This window comes from Amphiura filiformis, chromosome 1 (genome assembly GCF_039555335.1).
Source record: "Amphiura filiformis chromosome 1, Afil_fr2py, whole genome shotgun sequence".
NCBI classification, from domain to species: Eukaryota; Metazoa; Echinodermata; class Ophiuroidea; order Amphilepidida; family Amphiuridae; genus Amphiura; species Amphiura filiformis.
This window is the reverse complement of record NC_092628.1, coordinates 82,001,316-82,028,677: the sequence shown is the minus strand read 5'-3', so window position 1 is coordinate 82,028,677 and position 27,362 is coordinate 82,001,316. Positions and strand designations below refer to the sequence as shown.

Below are 27,362 nucleotides of genomic sequence, written 5' to 3'. Positions count from 1 at the left end.
CAAACTGCAACTGTTAACTGCGCACTGCACAATGAACATGATCAGATAAACAGTAGACAGATGGTTTTTACTTACCGAGTAGTCAGAGATTGAGAATTTGATAATGGAATCTTTTTCAAATTTGATGATGATAGTAAGGATGAACATGGTGAAATCATGGATAATGTTTATACCGATATTATTGTTACTCATATTTATCCAAAACACTGTTGTCCAAGCACAGGGTACATCATTGAACAAAGTCGATGTCGGAATTGCCTGTTCTGTGTAAGTATTTTGCTGCTTTATTTTTTAATCAAGTGGTTTAATTTTATAAATATGATTTTTGTTATTGATTGCAAAATGTCTGTACATTATTTTCATTTATTGTTATACTCACATTTTATTATGTTCAATTTACATATTATAGCTATGCGTTTGTAAGCATATGTATTTGCATGTTTGGCTCCTCGCATAAATCTAGAAGTTTGAGTGTTCAATTTTATTGAAACTAAGTTAAAAGTAAAGGGTTTTGTTTTAATGTTGTTATGGACTTGCGGTACACAATGTGGTCTTAAACCAATTTTAAAATTTCGACCCTCCCAATTCAATTTTTTTTTAACAAAGACATACAAACTAATATGTCCTTGTATGAGAGTGTGGAAGTTTATTTATGTGGGTCGATCCCCTTCCCCTCCCCCCTAAAAAGATCTTAAATGCCACTATAATGTACATAATTTATTATCTGCTTGTAAGAACATGTTTAATAATGATCGTAATCATGGTATATGCAATGATGATTCGGATGCAAATGCCTAATACAAGATGTAATTTTGTTTGATTATTAATGAGATAGACAGCGAAGAAGTGATTAGTATTGACAAGGTCAGAATGGTACATACTCTCTGTAATGCAATGAATTTGATAAGTAATATAAACATTGCTTTGATTATTTTGTGTTGTTGCATGAGATTGGGGAATCATTAGTTGCAGTATCTAAGCCCTACTGTTTACATTATTTTGTGCAACATTAAATTTTATTGAAGTTGACTGTGGCTTTTTATTAATTTGATTTACTTATCATTTATTTATTTATTTATTTATTTATTTATTTATTTATTTATTTATTTATTTATTTATTTGGGTTTTTTTATTGTTTGTTTGATTGATTGATTGATTGATTATTATTAGTATTTTACTTAACTTGACAAAAAATTGTTCGCCATATCTGAAGTTTTTAATCTGGGTAATAGTAATCTACCTTCCCCCCCCCCCTACTTTTTTTACTTGGTGGTGGTGTATGTGTGGGTTGTGTTGGGCGTGTTGTTAAGGGTGTTCTGCATGGTTGACATTGTTGTTATGCAAGTGTAGAATTAGGTCATAACCGGCCAAACCATCGAAGTCCTATTAACCGTACGAAAAGTATATTCATACGCTTAGTTAATTCCGGGAGTTTACTATAGCGCATTTTTCTACGACAGATTCCAGATGTTTATCATTTTGGGGTAGGCGTTTAGTAGAGACACCATACGTATCAATTAGATCACCTTAACCGTGAACTTACGGGATTAGCTAAGGGCAGGCTCCATTCATGTCATCAATGATAACCCAAAATAGAAATAGTGTCGTGTACTGTTAAGGTGATACTTGCCAGTCTTGCAAAGTTGCCTGCGCGGGGCGCGTGGTTGAGTTACATCGCACTGTATAAATGAATCGGTATATCTATATGCACACTAACAGTATGCACACTATAAAGCCGATGCTACTTCCAAAATTGCAACAGTCACTCTGAAAGTGTTTAATATGCAATTTAAGTATAAAAATAAACAATGTTCCTCGCCCTCATGCTCAAACTTGAGAAAGTCTCGGAGAAACTGCAGGCTTGGCCACGAACATTTTTTTTGTTCAATAAATTCTGCAACGAATTTAAGTAACTTCGACATTTTAGAAACTATTCTAGGCCTAAATCATTTTGTAACGATCATAGCATATCAAAAAACATCAAACCAGCCGCCCGCGTCACCTTAACACCTCGGGCTATTCCGTCTAAGCTGTTGTTAGCGTAAGTGTAAGCAAGGTTAAATTGTCACATATAATAAGGGGGCTAATGAAGCAAAGTAATACACAAAATATTTATATTTATACATAAATGTAGCGGATGGCTCGATGATAACAAGGCCCTATGGCTAAATATAAATCAATTATTACCAAAAACATACAAGAACATTTGACACACTTCCGATCTGCTGTTATGCTTAATTTATTACCATAGCAACCGATGTATACAAACAAAGAGTGCTTTCCCGAAACATATAACCTCACGATGTAGAATGATCACCAAATTAATGATTTTTTTGGCAATTTGATTTTTATTCATCTATCTCAAAACCATCGCATTATTTATTATTGCCTATACTTTGAACAAGAAGAACATCGCATTATTTATACTTTGAAACAAGAAGAAGCTGTACCTATTAGTAACAATACTAATTGTATTCATTCAATCTTCCGAATTGCGTGTTGTTGTTATGTCCGGTTATTTAATATGTAAATGTTAATATTCTATAATTACGCAAGAGTTGCTGGTAATTCGACATCTATAGCTCTGCGCTGTAAAAATTAAAATAGTGGGGGTGTTTATTAATTAATTTAAACAGATTTACTTTGAATCATTATTTATTTATTTACGTATCCATTAATGCATTTTAAATACGTTTATTTGTTTATTAATTTATTTGTGTGTTTATTTATTCCCTTATTCCATTATTGATTTATTATTTTACAGCTCAAATTGTATGGGGTGGTGCGGCTGTCGAGGAAGATTTGATCTCACTAACATATTTTTGAAACTGAGAAATCAATGTCAACACCACTTTTCAAGACAATATTCAAGTAAGTTATATTTAATATAAGGCTGAAAGATTTTTTTGTTTTGTTTTGTTTTGTTTTGAATAGGAATAAATAAATCTTTAGTTACCTTCTATGTATTTGAGATTGCATGTACGTAAATACTACTTGCAGTAAATGTAATGTATCTTACAGGAGCATTTTGTTTACCATATGGTCTGTGCGCTGTGCATTGTATTATAATGTTGCATACTGACAGTTCTTGGAAATAACGCTTCATGGCCAATGTAATTATTTTCTAATATTCTGGGGACGCGTTGTGATTGGATATTAACCCGGGAATTTTAATATTGATGCATGCAGTTAGGCTGAATTTATATTACATCGTTTAGCGATGGCGATTGATTTTTAGCCAATGAGGTTTAGCACTTTTGGTTGCGTTAGGAAAAGCGCGTTACCTCATTGGTCAAATACCAATCGCTCGTCGCTCAGCGATGGAGTATAAATTCAGCTTTGAGTTCAGCACCAGGGCATCTTTTTCCAGGAATCTTACTCTTTACAATATTGCTACTTAAATACCGGCAGTATAATGTATTCAATCGATCTCAAGGCTATGCCAAATTGTAGCTAGAAAAATATTAAATAGTATGTTATTTTTAATGCCATTGCTATAGTCATTGAACCCAGAAAGATTTTCAGCCTTTTTGACGAGTTAACGATTCTTGGAAGATGAATTATTCCAGCTCTAGCAATTATTAGTGAAATGCTTATGACAAAAAAGATTTTAAAAAACATTTCTCGTGACTGCATTATTATAACATGTGTTGGAGTTCTATTCTCTTTTATCTTAAGGGGTGGGGTATAAACGTTTGGACAGTATTTATTGTGGGACATTAGAGCATATCAGACATATCGAATTGCATTCTGAATACGAAGAATGTCCTTCTGATATCAAATAATTTAGATTTTTTGAAATTCGCGATGTAATACACATTTTCTGGCAAATGATTAAAAATTGATATTTTTGATGTATAACAGTCCTCGAAGTAAACTTTATAAATCTGATGATTTATACTTAAAGTGTATGTAGGTGGGATAAAAAGCCGACGATCAATTGAAAATTTTGACCTTTCGTATTGAAGATATGGATTTTTTTCCTAAAACACCAAAAAAAATTAGGTCGTTTATATATATCGTGAATTTCAAAAAATAAAAATTATTTGATATCAGAAAGACATTCTTCGTATTCAGAATGCAATTCGATATGTCTGATGTGCTCTCATATCCCACAAAAAATACTGTCGAAACGCTCAAAACGCCCATTCCAGATCCCTTAACAACTCGTTTATATACGCTTTTAGTAAATGGATAAAACTTTTGAACTCGAACATTTTAAAATGTTCATAGTAGCCTGTATGCTAAAATATAATGCAATAGTATTATTGTTTCTGTCATAGTCTGAATAACAAGTTTTGTGTTTTATTGATTCAAAGGTATTTCTCGTTGTCCCAACCCCAATCAACTTTGCCTCTGTAAATATGATGACGAAAACTGTAGACTTTGCAACATGAGTAACAACCAAAATGAATTAATGTGCTTCTATCATGACGTCACCGGGTCAAGAGAGGTCAATACCTGCAAAAATAACAAATGTGAAGTGACTTCAAATATTTGCAGATTTGAAGCATCGTGTATGACATGCATGAGGTGAGTTTAAACATTGGAGTGCAGCAGTGTTCCGATACTACACCCCTTGATAAATGTGTGACTATTTTTGCATCTTTCTCAAAAAACAATAACACACTGGTAATAAAAGTTATGTATATTATAGGGGTAATGAATTCAGTTATTACACTGGAATTTCAGTAACTCAAGACAAGCGGTACGTTATTTATGATAAGAAAAGAGGTACCGCTAGAATGACCTCATTTCTTAACATATACAATGAACCACTTGTCTTGAATCACTGAAATTTCAGTGAAGAAATTGGATTCCTTGCCCCTATAATATACATAACTTTTGTTACCAGTGTGTAGTTATTTTTTGAGAAAATGCAAAATTAGTCATAAAATTTATCAGGGGGTGTAGTACTATTTCAAAAGTTTATTGCTATAAACCAGATGCATGCAGATAACAATGTTGACATCCATTATTCTCAATTACTGTCATAACGTACTGTACTATCCATTTTTAAATTAGCTATACTTAAAAGTAGCTCATGTTATATTTTGGCAATATGGTTCTAAACAATTACTTCATTGTTTGTTTGTTTGTTTGTTTGTTTGTTTGTTTGTTTGTTTGTTTGTTTGTTTATTTGTTTTTTAGTTTTCCCCGGATGCGAAGGTGTAGAAGATCGATCGACCTGAATACAAAATTCTTGTACACTTCACCAGCTGAATGATTAGCTCAGTTGATAGAGCATTGAACCAGTAAACATAAGGTTCTAAGTCTGAATCCTAGCGGTTGGTCAGCAGAATATTATCCACTGGCTAGCATTCATGTTGTGTGTTGAGAATTATAATTCCAATTATATGATATTATATTGATCAACATTGCATTCATATTATCTGTTGTATTTATTTTAACAAGGCCAAGTACAACATCTCGTCCAAGTACTCGTGGCCCAGCTTTTCCCAACCCACCAAGGAGACCCCAACAGCCACCCGCTCCTCAAAGACCATCAGGAGGGGCACCGTCTGGCGGGTTTGTACCAGTTGGAGGGAGGTCTAATCCTAGCAGTACTCCAGCCAGTGGTCCTGAAGGAGGAGGAGGAGGGGGAGAAGGGGGTGCCATGGGGAGAAGTCACGTGAATAGTGGATTCACTCAAGGTATTGAGAATAGATACTTAAGTTATATTTTGGCTTTTGGTTTAGGTAAAAACGTTTTAATAACATTAAAATGTCGGGTTATATATAGGTCATGAAAACGTTTTAAAACGTTTTATATGAAAACACACTACAACAATATTTTTACAATGTTTTCAAAATGCTATTGTAAACTATTTTTGCAAACATTTTTGCCAAATATTTTGTCAACACTTAAATAACATTATGTTAATATATTTGCACTCAGCAAACACAGAAATGTTCTTAAAATGTTTTATTCATAACGTTTTAATAACATTTAAATGTCGGGTTATATAAAGATCATGAAAACGTTTGTAAAACGTTATTGCAAATATTTTGGGCAAACGTTTGTCGCAAAATATTTTTTCAACCCCAAAATAACATTCTGTTTAGAATGTTTTGTACCAAGTTTTCAAAAATGGTTTTGGAATGTTATTAAAACGTTTTTATACCCTTTATATAACCCGACATTTAAACGTTTTATGTAAAACATTTTGTGTTTGTTAGGCAGTAGATTCTCAAAAAAAAATTTTTAATGTTATGAAAAGGTTTTATACCCTTTATATAACCCGACATTTAAACATTTTCTGACAACCTTTTATTACCTTTTGCGAATGATGTCAAAAACGTTTTGTGTTTACTGGGTTATTCGTATACGCTACGTATGTAATTCATATCACATGCAAGTTTTGATTATTTTTTTGTGTTTATTAATTTTACGTTTATTAATTTCATGTTAATACTTCTGCTAACTACAACTTATCCATAATCAGAATTACGAATGTTATGAAAATAACATAATTCTAAATAAAGCAATGCTCATTGTAACTCTATTTTTTTATTTACTCACATGCAGTTCCAGAATCCAACAATAATGTTCTGCCGCATTCAGAAAACGGTGAGAATCAAGCAGCTAAAGCTGGAGCTATAGCAGCCTGTACGATCATGCTAATCATCTCCTGTACGGTGCTAGGAATAGTAATATACAAATTCAGACGCAGAGGGGATCAAATCCAAAAGTAAGTAGGTCTTTGTAGAGCATTTATATCTAATTTGCAAATATTCTATTCGATGACCACTATAAAAAGAGCAAGTACTAAAATAATAGCTTTTATACTTTTTGATATATGACGCTAACTAGTTCATCTCCTATATCTACAACACAGCGCTACCAGTAGGGTCAATTGCCTATTGTGAGTGCCCCTGTGTTGTGTGCATACATGTAGTTAACAATAACTGCATGATGTTCATATCAGTTTCCCAATTTCATGGGAAAGGAAATGACTCAAGAAGGAGAGTATGAAAAGTAAGAAACACAGAGGAGAAAAAATAAAAACGAGAAAGGAAAAACAGAGAATTCTGGGTCTAAACATGTTTAAAATGTGGAAAATACTACTAGTACATGTATAGCAGTACTATCATATGAAAACCTATTTCTTGCATGCTACTGTTTTTAATAATAATTGGCTGATGACGCGTGACGTTGAAGAGAATCTATATCTGAGTTTACTATCTAATTCGTGTATATACCTGTCATCCAGACTATCATGATTATGGCCGCAATTATCCAATTTCCGATGGAAATATTATACGATGTCTTTGCTACAGCGCTAGAGTTCAGTTGAGACATACGAGCTTAATCAAACCCAAAAATACTGTATTTCCCGTCGTACGTCATGGTTTCAAAATGGGTTATTTGTTGAAATCCATACACCCCCTATGAAGTGAAGACACGGCCTTAATCTCCCACACAGAGGGGGTAAATTTCAAATGGAGTTACCCATTCCCATTCAGATAACCCATTTGAAATTTTACACTTCCTGTGTGGGAAATTAATGTCATGTCTTCCATAGCGGTGTGTGGATTTTCCGGGGGATTTTCACATATCCCAATGAGCTCCAATGATAGTGGTGGAACAGTAATACTAGATTCCTTTTCGTACGTACTTTGCCTGTTGTCACCTTTTCTTTTATTATGGATGCTGTGCTTGGTTGTTTACCTATAGGCCTACCAACTCAAGGGTAATCAAACTAATAATTATGTAAAACATTGAAATTCATATTGTCCTCTAATATGTTGACATACTTCTCAATGTCAAAACCTCATATAATTAATTAATTAATTGCTTCCCTTTGTTACACATATTCACAGCGTTTGTAAATTTGCATACATATTTTACATCGTCACCGTCCACTGTGGGAGGATTGGGCCCGGGGGTTGGGAGGCAGGAATAAACACTCTAGTGACATAGCACCAGTAGTACAAACAACCAAAATCAAGTATATGCGTACACACACACAGTCGAAGAGGCCAAGGCATGAACACCCAAACACATTTTGAAATAATTAATGAATCATATAGCAACGGGGTTGAAACATAAGAACTCTTAATTAAAGGAATATTTCGTGATACTAGCATCCTCTTTTAATGATGATATTTATTCAGTAGATATCCACGAAAAAACTTATTCCAAAAATTTCAAGCGATTTCGATTTTGTGTTTGCGAGTTATGCATGACTGTGTATACTGCTCCAAAGACAATGTGTTGTAATTTCGTCCTGGTGTACCAGAACGTAATTCAAATTTCACAATATTTTTGCTAAACAAATTAATCTGCAAGAAATTTTTTTTACATTTTCTAGTTTTCCAGTGGTATAAAAAGGACTCAATTTATCTCGTGTTCTACAGAGCTCCACTATATAGATTCAATTAATTTTTACTTTAGACCTTTACAACTTTACAAAACAGTTTGCATGATACATAATTTTACATCGTCCACAGTGGGAGCATTGGGAGGGAGGAATAAACACTATACTTGCATAGCACCAGTAGTACAAACTACCAAAAACAAGTATATACACCAGCTCACACACAGTCGAAGAGGCCAAGGCATGAACACCCAAATACATTTGTAATAATTAATGAATCAATAGCAACGGGGTTGAAACATGAGAGCTCTTAATTAAAGAACTCCGTGTATGAACAATTTTAAGCGCTCAATATATCTTATGTTCTACAGAGCCCCGCTTTATAGATTCAATATTCATTTTTTTTAAACTTTGTAAAATATTCGAAACCCAATAAAATAAAATCTGCAATGACGTACGCAAAAAGGCAAGGTTATATTCAGTAATTTCATATCCTATGTATTAAACATTAATGCTTGTTGTAAAACATAACGGAAAACAGTCCTTTACTAAAACATTATTTCACCTGTTCCGAATTTGTATCATTATTATTTTATATTAAATCATGACCTTAAAGTTTTGACCTTAAACTAGGCCATGATTATTTTGGATGCTTTACTCATAAATCCCTGTCGGTCTTGGATGTTGAAAGTAATTGAAAAGGATTATGATATCTTTTCAGAATTCCCTACAGTTCCCCTTTCATGTCAATCAATATCGTTCTAAAAATACGTGGATATGGACAAAGCGTTGCTTAATATTTACAGATTGTTCAACTTCAATTTTTGTATAAATTTGTTTCATATTATTATAAATAATTATTTTTCCGTTATTTTGTTAAGGAAAGAGTGAGGCATTAAAGTTAGCAGTCAAGTCAGCTCAATCGATAAGGCGTTCGACTATGGTACGAGAGGTTGCGGGTTCGAACCCAAAACTCCTAAAAAATTGACGTCTTTTTTTAGAAATACGAAATGTCAAAATTTTCAAAATGTGTCAAAATGATCATCGGCTTTTCCTCCCAGCTACATACACTTTAAATACATATCATTAGATTTGTAAATTTTACTTTGAGGACTGTTAAATATGAAAAATAAAAAAATAATACATTTTTAATAATTTGCCATAAAATTTGTATTATATCGCCAATTTCAAAAATTCAAAATATTACTTGATATCAGAAGGACATTCCTCGTATGCAGAATAAAATTCAATATATCTGATGCCCGGGGGGGGGGCACTCCAACTTTGGAGGTGACGCGTATGTAGGGCTGTTAAGACCCCCTTTTTCAGCATCGCTGTCACCCAAAGACCCCATATTTTTTTACGAACACATGCTCTGTCACCCAAAGACCCCTATTTTTCCATTTGATCTGTCACCCAAAGACCCTTACAAGTTCAATTTGAACAGCAACTTTCATTTATCACTGATTTTGTTACTTATTTTGAAAAAACAACGAAATTTGAAGCCATTTAGACCTAAAAATTCGATTTTCGAGGTTTTTGCGGCGCTGTTTCGGCTCTCACCCAAAGATTCTATTTTAAAAAAAGGTCATGTTCTCACCCAATGACCCCCTATTTTTACTTTGTTTCTTTCACCGAATGCCAAAAATCATGCTCTCACCCAATGACCCCATATTTTTTACATTTTGCTCTCACCGAATGCCCCTTAGTGCGAAAGTGCCAGCCCTACACCTATATCCATTTCATATTGAAGTGCCCCCCCCCGGGATCTGATGTGCTCTCATGTCCCACAAAAATACTATGCAAACATTGTTACCAGAGCCTTTAATGCAGGAAATAATTTGCACATTTTACACAAGTCTTGGTGACACTCTTCATGGCCGTTTCGCAACTCATTGTCAACTTACAGGGTGTGTCACGTCTGGTTCGACGGCACGGGTAATTACAATCTATGCGTCAACTTTGCCCGTTTTCAAAGGTTATAAACGAACTGTTCAAAATTAAATTTTAATCAATATTAATTTTCTTATCTATTTTAAAGCAAGAAAATCGAGGTTTGGTTACTAGTTGGAGACTTTTTGGGATGACTAAGCACAAATTAAGGACAAGTTAGAGACACAAATGATGCTTTTTGTCTCATATCCCTGGTGTGACTGATTGATAGTCGTTAGTAGTCTCTGGGATCAGCATGATAAATCCATCTTTATCTTTACATGTACAATAATTCGCAGTTCAATCATCTGACAAATCCTGGCTAACTAAATAATGCTACATTGCTTCTCGTCAGTTTAAGGGTGTTTTTAAGCAATGTTGGTGAAGGAGTGCTCCTCAATAAAAATGTGAGTACGGGACAATAAGCTTTAAAATTATACCAAAATTATATACATAGCATCAATACTTTCAAGATATAGATAATTTTGTAAATGATACCTTGATATTTTTGCCGAACTGATATTCTGAAAAATAGGCTAATTAGTTTCCTGCTTTACACAGGATTTAATAGGGATTATCATAGTTCAACTGTCAATTATTGATTAAATAAACCTCTTTTTAATAAGTACTTTCAAGGATTTGAAAGTCCACTCAGTCCAAAGTCAAATACCATGAAATTGAGAATTCCAAAATTTGATTTTTTTTTTGTGGGAATGTTATCTTATAACTCAAAAACATGCCTGGCGACTTGTTCCAGGTTTTGTTGGAGCTGGTCACATATTCGAAACTTTAATGGGCACATCCCTCCCGAAATCCCTGTCCTATTTGGGAGACCCCTGGGTTTTGAGACTTGAGAGGGGTTAAACAATGTTAAAGGGGGGATGAAGGTGAGTGGTCCAATTGAGTCAAATCTTCAATGATAATCGACATAAAATGACGTGGAAATATCAAAGTTCGTTTCAAGTTCATCAAAGGTTCATCTCCTTATAGATGCTGCTCATGCTGTTATAAGATCTATAATCTCATAATAAATGTTCAACGTCGGCAGAACATTTTGTTAGGTTATACCAGTTCGGGGGCACTGCTAATTCAAAGACGTCTCTGATATCAAATACTCTTGAAGCGTCATGTCACATAACAGTATCATATTTCAGAGACGTCTCATAAATCACATACTCCCTTGTTTCAAAACCCAGTCGCAAACGATATAAGTAATTTTGATGAACGTGCCAGCGCAGTGGGAATAATTTTGTGTATAGGCCTTATCAGGGTTGTAGCTAGCCCAAGTTGAGCAGCCTGCTAATTTTACTATCCAATTCATGAATTGGATAGTAAAATTGGGATTTTTTTACTTCAAAACATTTGATTTTGGCCATTGCAATCTAAGTGTGTTCTGGACCCATTTGTCAGAATTTGCACAGATAGATATAATTTTTGCACAGGTAGATATTTGCTAAACATAGGAAAGCTTATTCTAATACACTCAGCTTCGTTCCGATGTGCTGCATCGAGTGCCCAGCTGTACGTATGTGATATCACAGACCCCCGTATGTGAAATCACTGACCCGTCTTTGAAATCAGCGACGTCCGGTTATTACGAGTGCCCCCGAACTGATACGGTTGAATGTTGCCAAGATGAGCAAAGCTCCAAATCCGATGAATGAATGCTAAATCATAAAATAAATCCGAGAGATCTTTACTTTCCAAAAAATAGGTCAAATCACAATTCCAAAACTTTACATGAAATACAATATTCTATTCCATCGTAAAAAACCCTATTTTGGGGAAAACAGGTGCCAATTGCAAGGTACCTGAAACAAGCAATGCATATAAAACGTGACCGCTAATCGATTTTCATAAATGATTTGTCCTCAAATTTAACTTAAAAATTAAAAAGTGGGGGTGTGCTAGTGTATGTGTAACAGTGTATGGAGGGTCAGGATCAAACGAAATTTATGCAACCATTTTAAAACTAAAAAAACTCTTAATGTCCTGAAAGGAAAACGAGCAAGGTACACCAACTTGATGTGGGGAAACAAGTAAAATACAGACTAGACAATATGCAGGGGGGGGGGCAAAACCAGCAAATGTAGGCATAGGAAGCAAGCAAAGTTCGATAGCCAAAAATTACCAGTTCCAAGGCTTACAAAAGTGATAAACCTGCAAAAACAACAAGGATCAATGGTAATACAAAATTGCACTAGAACAAGTGATGAAAATCACTGTGCATATAAACAGACACGCTAAACCAAACATCCAGAGTAGGCACAAAACAAGCAAAGTTCGATGGCCAAAATTGCCAATTCCAGAGCCCACAAAGTGTCAGGAAAACAGTACACTGGAAGTGATGAAAATCACTGTGTACATAGCAGTCAAACACTAAACAGACAAAAAACAACCGACGTTTCGAGCAGATAAACTGCTCTTCTTCAGGGACAGACAACAAAATATAAAAGCAAACAACGAAAACTACATGCTGTAATTTAAAAACAAATTCAAGTCAAAAACTGAAGGCAAGTTCAAATAGAACTCAGTAGCAAACAAGATAAGCTCAGAGCAAAATAAGCATGTCTTACTTCAATGAAGCACAGTTTACTACAGTGAGAAACTGGAAAGCATTATGTAAATAAGCACGACCACAGGACAATAGGGTATTGTCCTAATTGACAGGAAGTAGATGTCAAGAGGGTCGTAGTCAATAGAACAGGAAGAGAATGAATAGAGGGAGATAAGTGGGCCAATGTCACTCAAATTTAAAAGAGAAGAGTCATGCATATTACAGAACAATTATTTTAAATACATATATAAATAAAAGAGAGAAAAAAATACACAGCAAAAATTGCTGAATAAAACACAAGTTGAGGAAAGTCTCAAATATTAGAGTGTAGTATGCATACAGAAAGAGGGGATGGGGGGGGGGGTAGAAAAACAGAAGTAACAATGCAAATGGTCCACGCATGATAAACAATTTTTTTTTTAATGCAGTTCATGTGGATAGGCCTGCAGTGAAGTGGTAAAGCCAAAAATCACTAAAACCAAAGCACAGTAAAATACCGTTACAAATTAGCATGAAATATGCTAAAATAGGTAGTGATACAAGGTCTACTAAAAGATTGAAAAACATAGGCAAGCAAGGAGGCCTACAGTGAGAATGCCAAATGTGAATTGACACATCAAGCATGTACAATACATGTAGATCCAGTAGTAAATGAAAAAGTAATTAGAAAAGATATGCATGGGGCAATAAATATTATAGGCCTGCATAATACATGTGTTAAGAAAAGTGAACAGCCAATAATTGCTGAATCAAAACACAAGTTGAGGAAGGTCACATATAATAAAATGGCAGTATGCATGCAGAAAAGGGGGGGGGTAGGTTTGGAAGTAGAAAAACAGATAAAGTAAATGCATATGAGTTCATATGGACCGTGCATGATAAAACCAATTCTCAGTGCATGTAAAGACCTTTAGATGAAAGTGGAAAGCCAACAAATCACTAAAACCAAAGAACAGTGAAATACCGTAACAAATTGACATGAAATATGCCAAAATAGGTAGTGATAAAAGGTCTATACAAGCAAGCAAGGAGGGAGGCCTACAGTGGCGTGAAACCCACATGTGAGTTGACCCATCAAACATGTAGGCCTACATGTACATGTATGTCAAATACATGTGTTGACGCAAGTAAGATCCATAGGCCAAATGTGACCGTACAGCACGAATGAGCCGTAAATTCCCTAAATTGTATTCTGAGTTACAGCGTAAAATGTGTACGAATGTCGTATTCAATGTCGTTGAAGGAGCAAAGTTTAACCAACTATAACCCCGCTTCTGGGTATCGTTTGAAGTCAAATGATATACCATTTTAAAGCTTATGATGTATATTTGTTAAACATGAAATAAAACAAAATTGACCGGGGGAGGAATTTACGGCTCATTCGCCGTGGACGGTCACAAATAAGGATACACTGGCACGTTAATCTTTAACATTTAAGCCAAGTGGTTGGGTTGTCTTAAGTTTAGAGATCCAGTCTTTCTCAAGTTTCTTTCGCATGAACGTGTCAGTCTTTGGGGGTTTGTCAATACCCATGACAGATATGTGACTAGCAGAATGTCCTGGGAGGTTGAAATGTTTGGCTACTGGTGTATTTCTGTTAAGGCGAGCATCGGCGCAATGCTCACCCAGTCTGGTTGACAGGCTACGACCAGTCTCTCCCACATACTGAACTTGGCAATTAGCACAAGTGATGAGATAGATCACATTCTCACTCTGACAACTGATGTGTTTGTGGATGTCATGGCTTTCACCTGTGGAAGAACTAGTGAAAGACGATCCTTCCTTAGTATGTTTGACTGGTGGGCCCCGGTGGATGTCATGTTCACATGACTTACAAGATCCACATGCAATAGAGCCTCTAGGAGGAGGTTGGTCTGGAGGAAGGGATGAACGTACAATCATGTCCTTGATGTTAGTACTTCTGCGATAAGCGACCATAGGTAGGTTGGGAATAGCCTTCTTACATCTATCAGAAGAATGCAAGATACGCAAGTGTTTGTGAAGTATCTGAGAAAGTTTAGGAAGCGATGGATGGTAAGTGATGACCAGAGGAATGCGTTCTGGATTATCAGAGTCTGGCGTACGAGGCACTAGAGCGTCAGATCTAGGAATCTCTAGAGCTTTGCTGATTTGCCTGTTGATAACAGAGCCAGGATAACCTCTGGCCTTAAGAAAGCCTTCAAGTTCATCTTTTCTCTTCTGAAGCGCCTCGGGAGAGGAGCAGATGCGATTCAACCGGAAAGCCAAGCTGTACGGAAGACTTGACTTGGTATGCTTGGGATGACAGGAAGTCCAGTGAAGAAACTGGTGTGAGTTATTGCAATAATTTCACATTTGACGGCACAAACTACAAGCAGATATTTGGGACCAGTATGGGTACGAAAATGGCGCCCTCTATGGCTTGCCTTTTCATGGGCCGTCTAGAAGAACGTCTGCTCTCCTCTATATCCAAGAAACCCCTCATGTGGATGAGATATATCGATGATATTTTCTTTCTGTGGACACATGGTCCGGATGAACTTCAGCACTTTGTAACCTTGTGCAATGTACTTGGATGTACTGGTATCCATCAGAGATGATACTCTCCATACGGACCTGTACTCTAAACCCACTGACTCACACCAGTTTCTTCACTGGACTTCCTGTCATCCCAAGCATACCAAGTCAAGTCTTCCGTACAGCTTGGCTTTCCGGTTGAATCGCATCTGCTCCTCTCCCGAGGCGCTTCAGAAGAGAAAAGATGAACTTGAAGGCTTTCTTAAGGCCAGAGGTTATCCTGGCTCTGTTATCAACAGGCAAATCAGCAAAGCTCTAGAGATTCCTAGATCTGACGCACTAGTGCCTCGTACGCCAGACTCTGATAATCCAGAACGCATTCCTCTGGTCATCACTTACCATCCATCGCTTCCTAAACTTTCTCAGATACTTCACAAACACTTGCGTATCTTGCATTCTTCTGATAGATGTAAGAAGGCTATTCCCAACCTACCCATGGTCGCTTATCGCAGAAGTACTAACATCAAGGACATGATTGTACGTTCATCCCTTCCTCCAGACCAACCTCCTCCTAGAGGCTCTATTGCATGTGGATCTTGTAAGTCATGTGAACATGACATCCACCCGGGCCCACCAGTCAAACATACTAAGGAAGGATCGTCTTTCACTAGTTCTTCCACAGGTGAAAGCCATGACATCCACAAACACATCAGTTGTCAGAGTGAGAATGTGATCTATCTCATCACTTGTGCTAATTGCCAAGTTCAGTATGTGGGAGAGACTGGTCGTAGCCTGTCAACCAGACTGGGTGAGCATTGCGCCGATGCTCGCCTTAACAGAAATACACCAGTAGCCAAACATTTCAACCTCCCAGGACATTCTGCTAGTCACATATCTGTCATGGGTATTGACAAACCCCAAAGACTGACACGTTCATGCGAAAGAAACTTGAGAAAGACTGGATCTCTAAACTTAAGACAACCCAACCACTTGGCTTAAATGTTAAAGATTAACGTGCCAGTGTATCCTTATTTGGCCTATGGATCTTACTTGCGTCAACACATGTATTTGACATACATGTACATGTAGGCCTACATATTTGATGGGTCAACTCACATGTGGGTTTCACACCACTGTAGGCCTCCCTCCTTGCTTGCTTGTATAGACCTTTTATCACTACCTATTTTGGCATATTTCATGTCAATTTGTTACGGTATTTCACTGTTCTTTGGTTTTAGTGATTTGTTGGCTTTCCACTTTCATCTAAAGGTCTTTACATGCACTGAGAATTGGTTTTATCATGCACGGTCCATATGAACTCATATGCATTTACTTTATCTGTTTTTCTACTTCCAAACCTACCCCCCCCTTTTCTGCATGCATACTGCCATTTTATTATATGTGACCTTCCTCAACTTGTGTTTTGATTCAGCAATTATTGGCTTTTCACTTTTCTTAACACATGTATTATGCAGGCCTATAATATTTATTGCCCCATGCATATCTTTTCTAATTACTTTTTCATTTACTACTGGATCTACATGTATTGTACATGCTTGATGTGTCAATTCACATTTGGCATTCTCACTGTAGGCCTCCTTGCTTGCCTATGTTTTTCAATCTTTTAGTAGACCTTGTATCACTACCTATTTTAGCATATTTCATGCTAATTTGTAACGGTATTTTACTGTGCTTTGGTTTTAGTGATTTTTGGCTTTACCACTTCACTGCAGGCCTATCCACATGAACTGCATTAAAAAAAATATTGTTTATCATGCGTGGACCATTTGCATTGTTACTTCTGTTTTTCTACCCCCCCCCATCCCCTCTTTCTGTATGCTTACTACACTCTAATATTTGAGACTTTCCTCAACTTGTGTTTTATTCAGCAATTTTTGCTGTGTATTTTTTTCTCTCTTTTATTTATATAATTATGTATTTAAAATAATTGTTCTGTAATATGCATGACTCTTCTCTTTTAAATTTGAGTGACATTGGCCCACTTATCTCCCTCTATTCATTCTCTTCCTCTTCTATTGACTACGACCCTCTTGACATCTACTTCCTGTCAATTAGGACAATACCCTATTGTCCTGTGGTCGTGCTCATTTACATAATGCTTTCCAGTTTCTCACTGTAGTAAACTGTGCTTCATTGAAGTAAGACATGCTTATTTTGCTCTGAGCTTATCTTGTTTGCTACTGAGTTCTATTTGAACTTGCCTTCAGTTTTTGACTTGAATTTGTTTTTAAATTACAGCATGTAGTTTTCGTTGGTTGCTTTTATATTTTGTTGTCTGTCCCTGAAGAAGAGCAGTTTATCTGCTCGAAACGTCGGTTGTTTTTTGTCTGTTTAGTGTTTGACTGCAATGTACACAGTGATTTTTATCACTTCCAGTGTACTGTTTTCCTGACACTTTTGTGGGCTCTGGAATTGGCAATTTTTGGCCATCGAACTTTGCTTGTTTTGTGCCTACTCTGGATGTTTGGTTTAGCGTGTCTGTTTATATGCACAGTGATTTTCATCACTTGTTCTAGTGCAATTTTGTATTACCATTGATCCTTGTTGTTTTTGCAGGTTTATCACTTTTGTAAGCCTTGGAACTGGTAATTTTTGGCTATCGAACTTTGCTTACTTCCTATGCCTACATTTGCTGGTTTTGCCCCCCCCCCCCTGCATATTGTCTAGTCTGTATTTTACTTGTTTCCCCACATCAAGTTGGTGTACCTTGCTCGTTTTCCTTTCTGTTGTTTATATTCAAGGTATCCTCTTGTATCATTTATTGATCCTTGTGTTTTGTGTCCTCGTCCGTTGGATTCACCATTACCCACTTTTTCTTAATGTCCTATTAACATTTTGTGTTTTCATTTTATCTGAACCTATTGTCATGTGTGTATAATTTCATGCTTAATTTGGAATGATTTTCCTTACACTTGCAAGCAACTTCACAATATACTTAGTACTACTATACTAGGCCTGCTGTTGATTAAAATCATTCCAAACTTAACATGAAATTACACATGACAACAGGTTCAGATAAAACGAAATGTTAAGGGAACCAGGGACATTCAAGAGTTTTAGAATATTTGCAAAAATGCCATTTGATCATGACCATCCCTACATACATACACCCACATCCCCATACACCCCCACCCCCCCCCCCCCACCCCCACACACAGCATCAGAATGAGCTTGCAACAACATAACATTTTCAGAATAGGACAAAATCTAAAGAACAACATAGTTTTGTGTAGTGATCCTATCATTCTTAAAAATGCTCTTAATCAAAATAAATATATTGCTGCAACTTTCATTTGTTATTTCATTATTAGATTTTAATAATGTACAGCCTCATCTAATCGAAATATTACATTCTAAATAAATGTCGTTGTTTCACTTTTGCCTTGCATGCGCACAACAAAATTTTACCGGCTTTATGGTTCCTTTTAACAGTTGTCACAGTTGTTGTCATTTCTTTCCTTTGTCGTTTCAAAATTAAAGTAAGGGTCATAGTACGCATTTGATTTTAAGGTGGATTTGCTCTGCCAATTGACGTATCATCATTAGTCTATCACTTCCATAGATTTCGATGTGATATTTTGTATTCAGATTTTTATGCTTCAGATCTCTGTTTGTGCATAGAGGTATTAAACTTGTATAATACATAGAGATATTATACTTGCTTCACAATTAAAGTAAGGGTCATAGTACGCATTTGATTTTAAGGTGGATTTGCTCTGCCAATTGACGTATCATCATTAGTCTATCATTTCCATAGATTTCGATGTGATATTTTGTATTCAGATTTTTATGCTTCAGATCTCTGTTTGTGCATAGAGATATTAGACTTGTACTGATTTTATCGAGTCTTTAACAAAGTATTATTGTTAAAGCGTGGATATGATATGGAAAATTGTCCTATAAAACTTTTCTATAACGTATATGGCAGTTCATACATTTTTATTTCTGTACTACAAGTAGTGGGCTATTCCATTTAAAATCCACACTACCCCTGTGGAAGATTTATTGCCTAAATTTTTTTTTATAGAAATATCCATTATGATATAAAATTAGTAACAACTGTTAGGAAGGTTTTCTGGTCATTTTAAGCCGAAATAATGAGGTAAGATGAATGAAAGCACACTTATTATCTTGGTTGCACAATCGTGGTGTTCAATGGGGGATTTAAAGGTGACATAAGAAAGAGAAAAATTCACAAAACAATATAGCCACCGTGTCCTTTGGAATCCGTTACACATTAACATGGATCATGTTGACATGTTTTTTAAAACAATACTTTCATATTTCATTCGTAGCTGCTAGTGATGATGTCACAGACGTTTCTTTATCATGGTTTTGTATGATATTATTAAAATGACACTGTTTAAAAATGCATTTTAGACATTGTCATTTACACTAATCACTTTCAATATCTGCATCAATCGAGTATTCCTATGAAGCCATTGCTGTCCTAAAATCATAATTTTGAAGCGTGTCTAAATTAGGCTAATAGGGGAATTCCAGGCATGAAGAAGTGGCTCTGCAATCGCTTCTTCATTACTACTTTCCAGTCTCATACTATGTGAGAGGTCATTAAATGGTTGACCAACTATGAAGTTTCTACTCTATTTAGTTTTGACGAAATAACAGTGTGACTGTTTGCCATGGAAACGGCATAGAGCCCACGGGTTACAAAATTGCCAACATAAAAGAAAAACTTCCCAACTCTTCTGAACCTTTTGATATATAATTTGTCAATTTTGAAACTTTCCTAGTTTGGGGGATTTTTTTCTCCTTTCTTCTCCTCTCTCTTTGCCGAAGGATAAATTTATAAGCTAATCGTGTACTTGCGTCCTGTTTGGAAAATGTGTAATAGCACTGTAAACAAATATCAGGTATTAAGTCAAGACGTAATTCAACACTGATATGGATATCCGGAAATATTCCTAGCCAAAAACACTTCAAGTTCATCCTCAAATTAGGTCATCCATTTAAATGACCTCTATGATACTTTACATACTTTACATGAGACTGGAACGCAGTTCTGAAGAAGCGATTGAAGATCCACATGTTCATGCCTGGAATTTCTCTGCATCAGCTTAATTTGGACACGCTTCAAAATTGTTATCAATTAATAACCCATTAACTAATAACTTCTGATTTTTAGGACAGCGACTGTCTTCATGCAGCAACATACATGTAGTTTTAACTGTGATGTGCCCTGAGTAATTTGATTTAATTTAATTATTTAACTTTGTTTACAAGCTGAAAGTATTTCATGAGATGGGAAACCCCCTTGTATTTTGGAATTCCCCCAAATTATTGTAAACAAAGTCAGATCTATGTTTGGAACTTGGAAAGCCCCAGTTCATTGTTGCACCATCAGGAAAACCCCCCAGGAAGTGATGTAATGTGAATGTGTATAATTAATCTTGGGAAATCCCAAGATTGCAGCAATGTTGTGAAAATGTGATTGAAGTAATGGTTTATTAATAGATGATGGGATTTTTTGCATGAGTACTGATATAAAAAGCTGAAGGCTTTTGTTGGGACTTACAGAATGCCATGGGAGATTGAAAACTCCACATGTGTGTGATGGTCTTCGTGCTTCAAAAAAGAAGTACATTTTAACCAGTTTATATAGCCAATAATTGAGCTAATTTTAATACAGCAACGAAGAAGACAGCGAGCACACAAAAGTGCTCTTCCTCATCAAAGGATTAAAAGTTCTTCTGTCAAATTGCTGGAGTTTGCTGGGTTTGTGAAGGCCACGCATCTGTCAAGAAACAGTGGAGCTGTGTTAAAGAAACCGGTTCCCTGGAAAAAGAGTGATTGGTGAAAGAAACACCATTTTTGGAGAAAGCAGCGCAAGGAGATATATTTGAGGAGAAAGCAGCGCAAGGAGATATATTTGTGGAGATAACAGCGCAAAGGAGATTGGAGAAAGCATCATCATTTTCGTATGAGGATTTTATACGCAAGGATTTATAAGCGCAAGTGTACACTGGACTTCGCAGGACAAGCGAATAAGGATATATTACATCAGTCGTCCAGAACATTGCAAGAACTCTAGGATCACCAACAAGAAGACAGCTGGTTAAGTAGTCATAGAGTAAAACTGTCATTGTGTGATTTTATTGTATATGCGATATTGTTATTATATGTACCAATCATACTCTGTTTTCAATTAAAGACTTAGATTTTGTTAGCTTAAATAAACAGTGTATTTGTGTTGTGCATTCGTGTGAGTTCGGGTAAAAGGTGATTTTGGCCTTGAGTCAAGTACGACTCGTAACATAACTATGTTGCTGAATGCAATTCCTCAGTTGGTGAAAATATTGATATCGACTAATGTAAAATGACAATGTCGAAAGTGCATTTTAAAAAGCCGTGTCATTTTTACAATATCATACAGAATCATGAAAACGAAATGTCTATGACACATCATCACTTGCAGCTTCGAATGAAATATGAAAATGTGGTTTTGAAAAACATGTCAATATAATTAGAGTCATTTGAACTGATTCCAAGGAACACGGTGACCATTCATCATGTTCATACCACTTTGTGAACTTTTCACTTTCTTGTGCCCCCTTATTGAAATACAAATAATAATATACGATCTTTGAACATGAATTTTGGGTGTTTTTTTTCTAACCTGATGTTTTGGCATTTGTAATGTTACTGCACATGACTCACCTTACACTTAATTGGAATCGGCAAAATTCAATGTAAGACAGCAGAACAATTTTAAAATAAATTGTCTTATTAAGGCATTTTCAATCCCCCATTGAGCACGACAATTATGCAACCAAGATAGTAAGTCATGATGCAGTCATGTCTACAGTAGAATTCATCTCGACCTTTGCAGGACTTAAACCCCATTAAAAGCTATTAAACCAAGATAACACTCATTGAAACAGCTCAACTGATTAAATCGGATCTTCTCTGGTTGTGCACATGTGTCTGTTTTATATGTGCGGTATCGCTATGAGGTGCTATAATACAGCTTCAGTTGGGTAACTGATTATAAAGGAAACGCAAGGAAACAATGGTATGTGGACAACATAATGATTGTTGACTTAACACGGTTTGGAAATAATTTCTTCATATTTTTGGTGTTATCTGTCGTTTACATATCCTTCCTAAAACACAAAAGTGCGACTATTTCCAAACACCTAAATTAGCTAAAAATTTAGGACATGTTATAAAACTATATTTTCTAGAATTTCATAGAATAGTTTAAATGTAGCTTGTACGGTTTTTTGTGGCATCCTTCAGAACGGAGCGGTCCGTTACCAATATAGCTCAATATTTTCGGTCAAATCTCCATTCAATTAACACGGGGAGTTGGCTAGCTATGAGCTAGCTATGCTTTGCCCTCACTCATATTCTACGAAAGTGCGACTATTTCTGAACATCTAACCTAGCTGTAATTTTAGGTCATGTTAGAGAAATATATTTGCTAGAAGTTTGGAGAATAGTTTAAATATTGGCCGGTTATTTTTCACACAGTGATGTTAACTAGGCAAATGCAATATACTTCTAACATACACTATTTGTAAAGGTCGCGCGTCAATGGTGAGAACACTGTGTATTGTGTATAGGAAAACGGACAGTAACTGCAGTATGTGTGCTTTCATTCATTTTACTTCATCATTTCGGCTTAAAATCACCAGAAAACCTTCCTGATAGTTGTTACTAATTTTATACCATAATTTTTGGTAAAGAATAACCAAATTAAAATCGTATTTACTTTAACTACTATGATTTAAGATTGAATTCAAGTTCTGTGATGAAATTTCCTGCGACACGGTTACCTCAAAAATTGTAAGATAGGTATTTTAGTATAAATTACAACAATTACATTAAAAAAATGTAATTAAAAATATACTGATGGGCCGATAATTTCTAAAAACAAACAGCTTCATTACTTAGATATCATAATGTAGTGGATCTATAAAAAATCATACGAATTCAAAACACCTCTCAAACAGTTGTCTTTTATACAGGTTTGGATTGACTTTTTCGCTTGTACTTTTTTTTCGAGTGGTTTGTTTTGATTTATTTGTATTTTGAATTTATTATTATTATTAATTTTTGTTCACTTATGTCGTTTCACAGAGTCGAATCGAATCAGGACGGATGTAATGGTTATGCCGAAATAGGAGAGCCTAATAACCAGTTAAACGGAGCGTGTAAGTAGAACACAATGGGCTATTCCAGATGAAATCCATACACCCCCTATGGAAGGCATGACCTTAATCTCCCACACAGGGAGTGTGAAATTCAAATGGGGTAACCTGAATGGGGACTCCATTTGAAATATACACTCCCTGTGCGGAAGATTAAGGTTGTGTCTTTCATAGGGAGTGTATGGATATCAACTGGAATATAGCCCAATACAAGTACAAACCGTCTCTAGGAGCTAAGACGTTACGTAACGAGCAATTTTACCTCTGTAAGTACACGCTTCATTTGACGCAGCTGACATTTCTTACCATAAAGTTCTTATCTTTTGAAGCCGCGATCGAATTCCTTTTTCCTTCTCTTATAATGAACTCTTCTCCTTAAAGCTTACTCTATAGACTTAAGGTGGTACTACACCCCCTGATAAATTTTGTGACTAATTTTGCATTTTTCTCTAAAAATAACTACACACTGGTAACAAAAGTTATGTATATTATAGAGGCAAGGAATCCAATCACTTCACTGAAATTTCAGTGATTCAAGACACGTGGTTCATTGTATGTTAAGAAATGAGGTACATTCAAGCGGTACCTCTTTTCTTATCATAAATAACGTACCGCTTGTCTTGAGTCACTGAAATTCCAGTGTAGTAACTGGATTCCTTGCCCCTATATTACACATAACTTTTGTTACCAGAGTGTTATTATTTTTTAAAAACAATGCAAAAATAGTCACGGTATCAAGGGGTGTAGAGACTACACTACACCGTGAGGTATCACCTTCACTAACGTTAAAATGCAAAGCAACAGCGTATAAGGTTCGACAAATTACAAATTTTCCATGTTTTTTTAAAATCAGAAAATCTAAATTCCATTTTGACATTACTTGACTCAATCACTGTGGTATGTATCACACAAGTAACCATGATAAGACAATGTCTAATTATAACCTAGTCTATTGGTTGTAGCCAAATCATACCTCGTACAGTTATTAAAGGAAGCAACCTTGCGATCTACACGCGATTGCGGGTGTCTTAAACGGATCAGGCTCTGCACTTTTCTGGCCAACTTTTACACGGGAGAGAGACTTATTTAGGACTGGGTAATGACCTGTTTACCAATACGTTGATCTTAGATTAATTCAGTAAGCCCAGTCTGTCATCAAAGGAAGACCTAGATCGTCCCACAATGCTTTGCGCCATCTAATCTAATGGATTGATCTGTAAATGTTGAAATTAAAGATTTCAAATAGAGATTCTATTCACGGAAAAGCCGGGTCAATGGCATTTTCATAGTCAAACGAAGCGAATAAGTGACTTGAGCCCATCAAAAAACCTATTCTAGAAGTATTAATGCTAACTTCACCAAAGGATTAATTGATTTTCGGGTATTTTGTTTTTGTTTGTTTTTTGTTTGTTGGTTTCAAACTTGTATTTGCTTGTGTTGAGACTTGACTTACTTGACTTTGACTTATGCCGTTCTTGCACAGATCTAAGGTCTGTCAAGCTAAATAGCAACCACTTTTGAAGGTTTCTCAAAGATACCGGTATTGAACAAGTCTCTGTGCGTCAACGGTTCCAAACACCCTTAAACGCGTTCTGCCCTACCGGCAAAATATTCCTAATCAGGAAGCAAATTTGGTCAAGTGTTTGGCCAATATGTGTACCCTTTTGGACACATATGTATGTACATGCATATACGAATTTGTCTGAGAAACTCCAGAAACTAACACCTGTACATCTTTGATGCATTCTGATTATGCAAATAGCGCACTGTCATCAACAAATCTGAGATTGTTTATTACTGCGCCTTTATCAACAGTTGGTCAATTGGCCAATCTCTTCCAGGGGAAATTCTGCTAGTTCTTTGAAAGAATGAACTGCAATATTTTCTTGATCGTTTGTTGTCGAATGGTAGTAGAATTGGTTTGCTTGTATTGAGATTTGTGTGCCCTTCTTTGTTTGTTTGCATATTTGTAACATAATAACCAATTTGTGCGTTTTATGCATACCTACAGGTTCTTCACGTAAACGCTTCTTTGCGAACCAGATGTATGATGGAGCTTTCACTTATGATGATCAGGTGAATAGCTCAGGTCCTCCAATACCGCTATCTGAACGGCCTTCACGACAACCTGTTGCTGATGCTGAAGCATACATGATTACAACTCCTCTTTGTAACACTTCGAATTCATCTTCTTCATCTGTCTCATCCTCAGATGCGGCAACCCCTGTAGTTGTTGCAGGTCATAAGTTTGTGAAGGGAATAAAACAAGGATACATGTCGCTTAAACAGGCGAAAAAGCCCTTACCACCTTGGAAGGGTCCACATGGAGAACGGTATAATCTGGAAGGTTATACTGAACTACAGAATGCAGTACCGAATAAAAGTAATAACGCTTCAACATTCAGCTTAAAGCGCAGCGTAAGTGAGGCTGCGATTGCTGAGAAATTAGATTTTTTGAATAGTAAAAGCTCGTCTATTTCATTGCCTATTGCATTAACAAGGATTCCGTTTGACTCTGGCAACCTACAGCAAGAAGCTCCCGAAGATGTTTATTATTACAAAATTGAAGATGATCACATATCATCATCACAAGATAATGATACTTTAGAAAGCGGTCAGCTTCCATATTACTATAAACTGCAACCCAGTGGTGAAGCTGTTGTAATGGTTATCGCAAATCGTGGCTGTGAAACCGTCAATAAGTTACCTGTTGCGAGTGACAGCTTTAGACATGTAGATAATGACAATGATATGCAAGAAAGTGACTCTGTTATTTATGAAGAGACACCTGGTAAGTTTCGGTGTACTAAGGCAATATGCAATGGAACAAGCACTGTTCCTAATATCTCTTCAGCAAATGGAGATGGTGTATCGGAATGAATGGCATCATTCTTGTGCACTGTGTTTCAATGTCAGCTAGACAACGATTATTAAAGAAAGAGTTTAATCAACAGGTTATTTAAGCTGCAAAATTACCCGATTTTGTGGAGAAGAATCACTTGACCATAATACATCCACAATTTGGGTGGAAATTCAATTACTGGCTCTGTTATACAATATGTGCCCATCCACCACAAACTGGTCGTAAAGTCGGCATTTACCATTTTGAGATACAATCAAAAACAATATATGGATTTCTATGTAAAATATATAAGAAATTTGACCTTTGATGAAGCTGGTTGAGGTGTCATTCTAAAGCTGAAAGTACATTGTTACAAAATCTGCAATAAACAGAAAATGGTCTAGAGCCGACTTTACTCCCACTTTGTGGTGGATGGTCACATATTCTATCTACTCATTTGTATTTTGATATACCAATGTTTACCAAATTATGTCTGATAGTGATGTACAATTTCATGGATAACCATATAATAATTATTATAACAATCACCTTACTTTGTCAGTACATAGTTGTATATTACACATTCTTAAACCCTGTTTGAATTGCCTAAATTTTGTTTTTAAAGAAAAGAAATGTGACTATATTACTTTTTTATTTGAACAATCTTTACGCAGCACTGATACCAAAATGTGCTCGTAATCATGACTTCGTTCTTAAGGAGTCACTGTAGACTAGTACAGATAGAAATCTCTCTAATCATGATAATTGAAGACAACAGTCTCAAACCGCTCAGTGCCCTTACAAATGTTTGGTCATGATCTTTACATCACGAGATGCAGGTGTTTTTCGCAGAACAGTTTAAGGTACTATTCGTTTATTCATTTACTCATCAATCATTATACATTCATTAGACTAAGATACATGCTTATACAATGATGATGATAACATAAGGTTAGAATAAAACAATATGATCATTGATACGATGTAGAATATGAGGAAATAAATACATATAAAAGCATT

At 35.8% G+C, this 27,362-nt stretch overlaps 1 protein-coding gene across 1 annotated transcript; it reads left to right on the top strand.

The window, feature by feature from the left end:
- LOC140154652 (uncharacterized) lies at window positions 1-27,362 on the top strand. Its single transcript, XM_072177222.1, has 7 exons — window positions 1-267; window positions 2,765-2,871; window positions 4,320-4,533; window positions 5,416-5,654; window positions 6,529-6,691; window positions 23,430-23,503; window positions 25,512-27,362. Exons 1-7 carry the CDS (start codon window positions 104-106, stop codon window positions 26,378-26,380), a joined length of 1,830 nt encoding a protein of 609 aa, XP_072033323.1. The 5' UTR covers window positions 1-103; the 3' UTR covers window positions 26,381-27,362.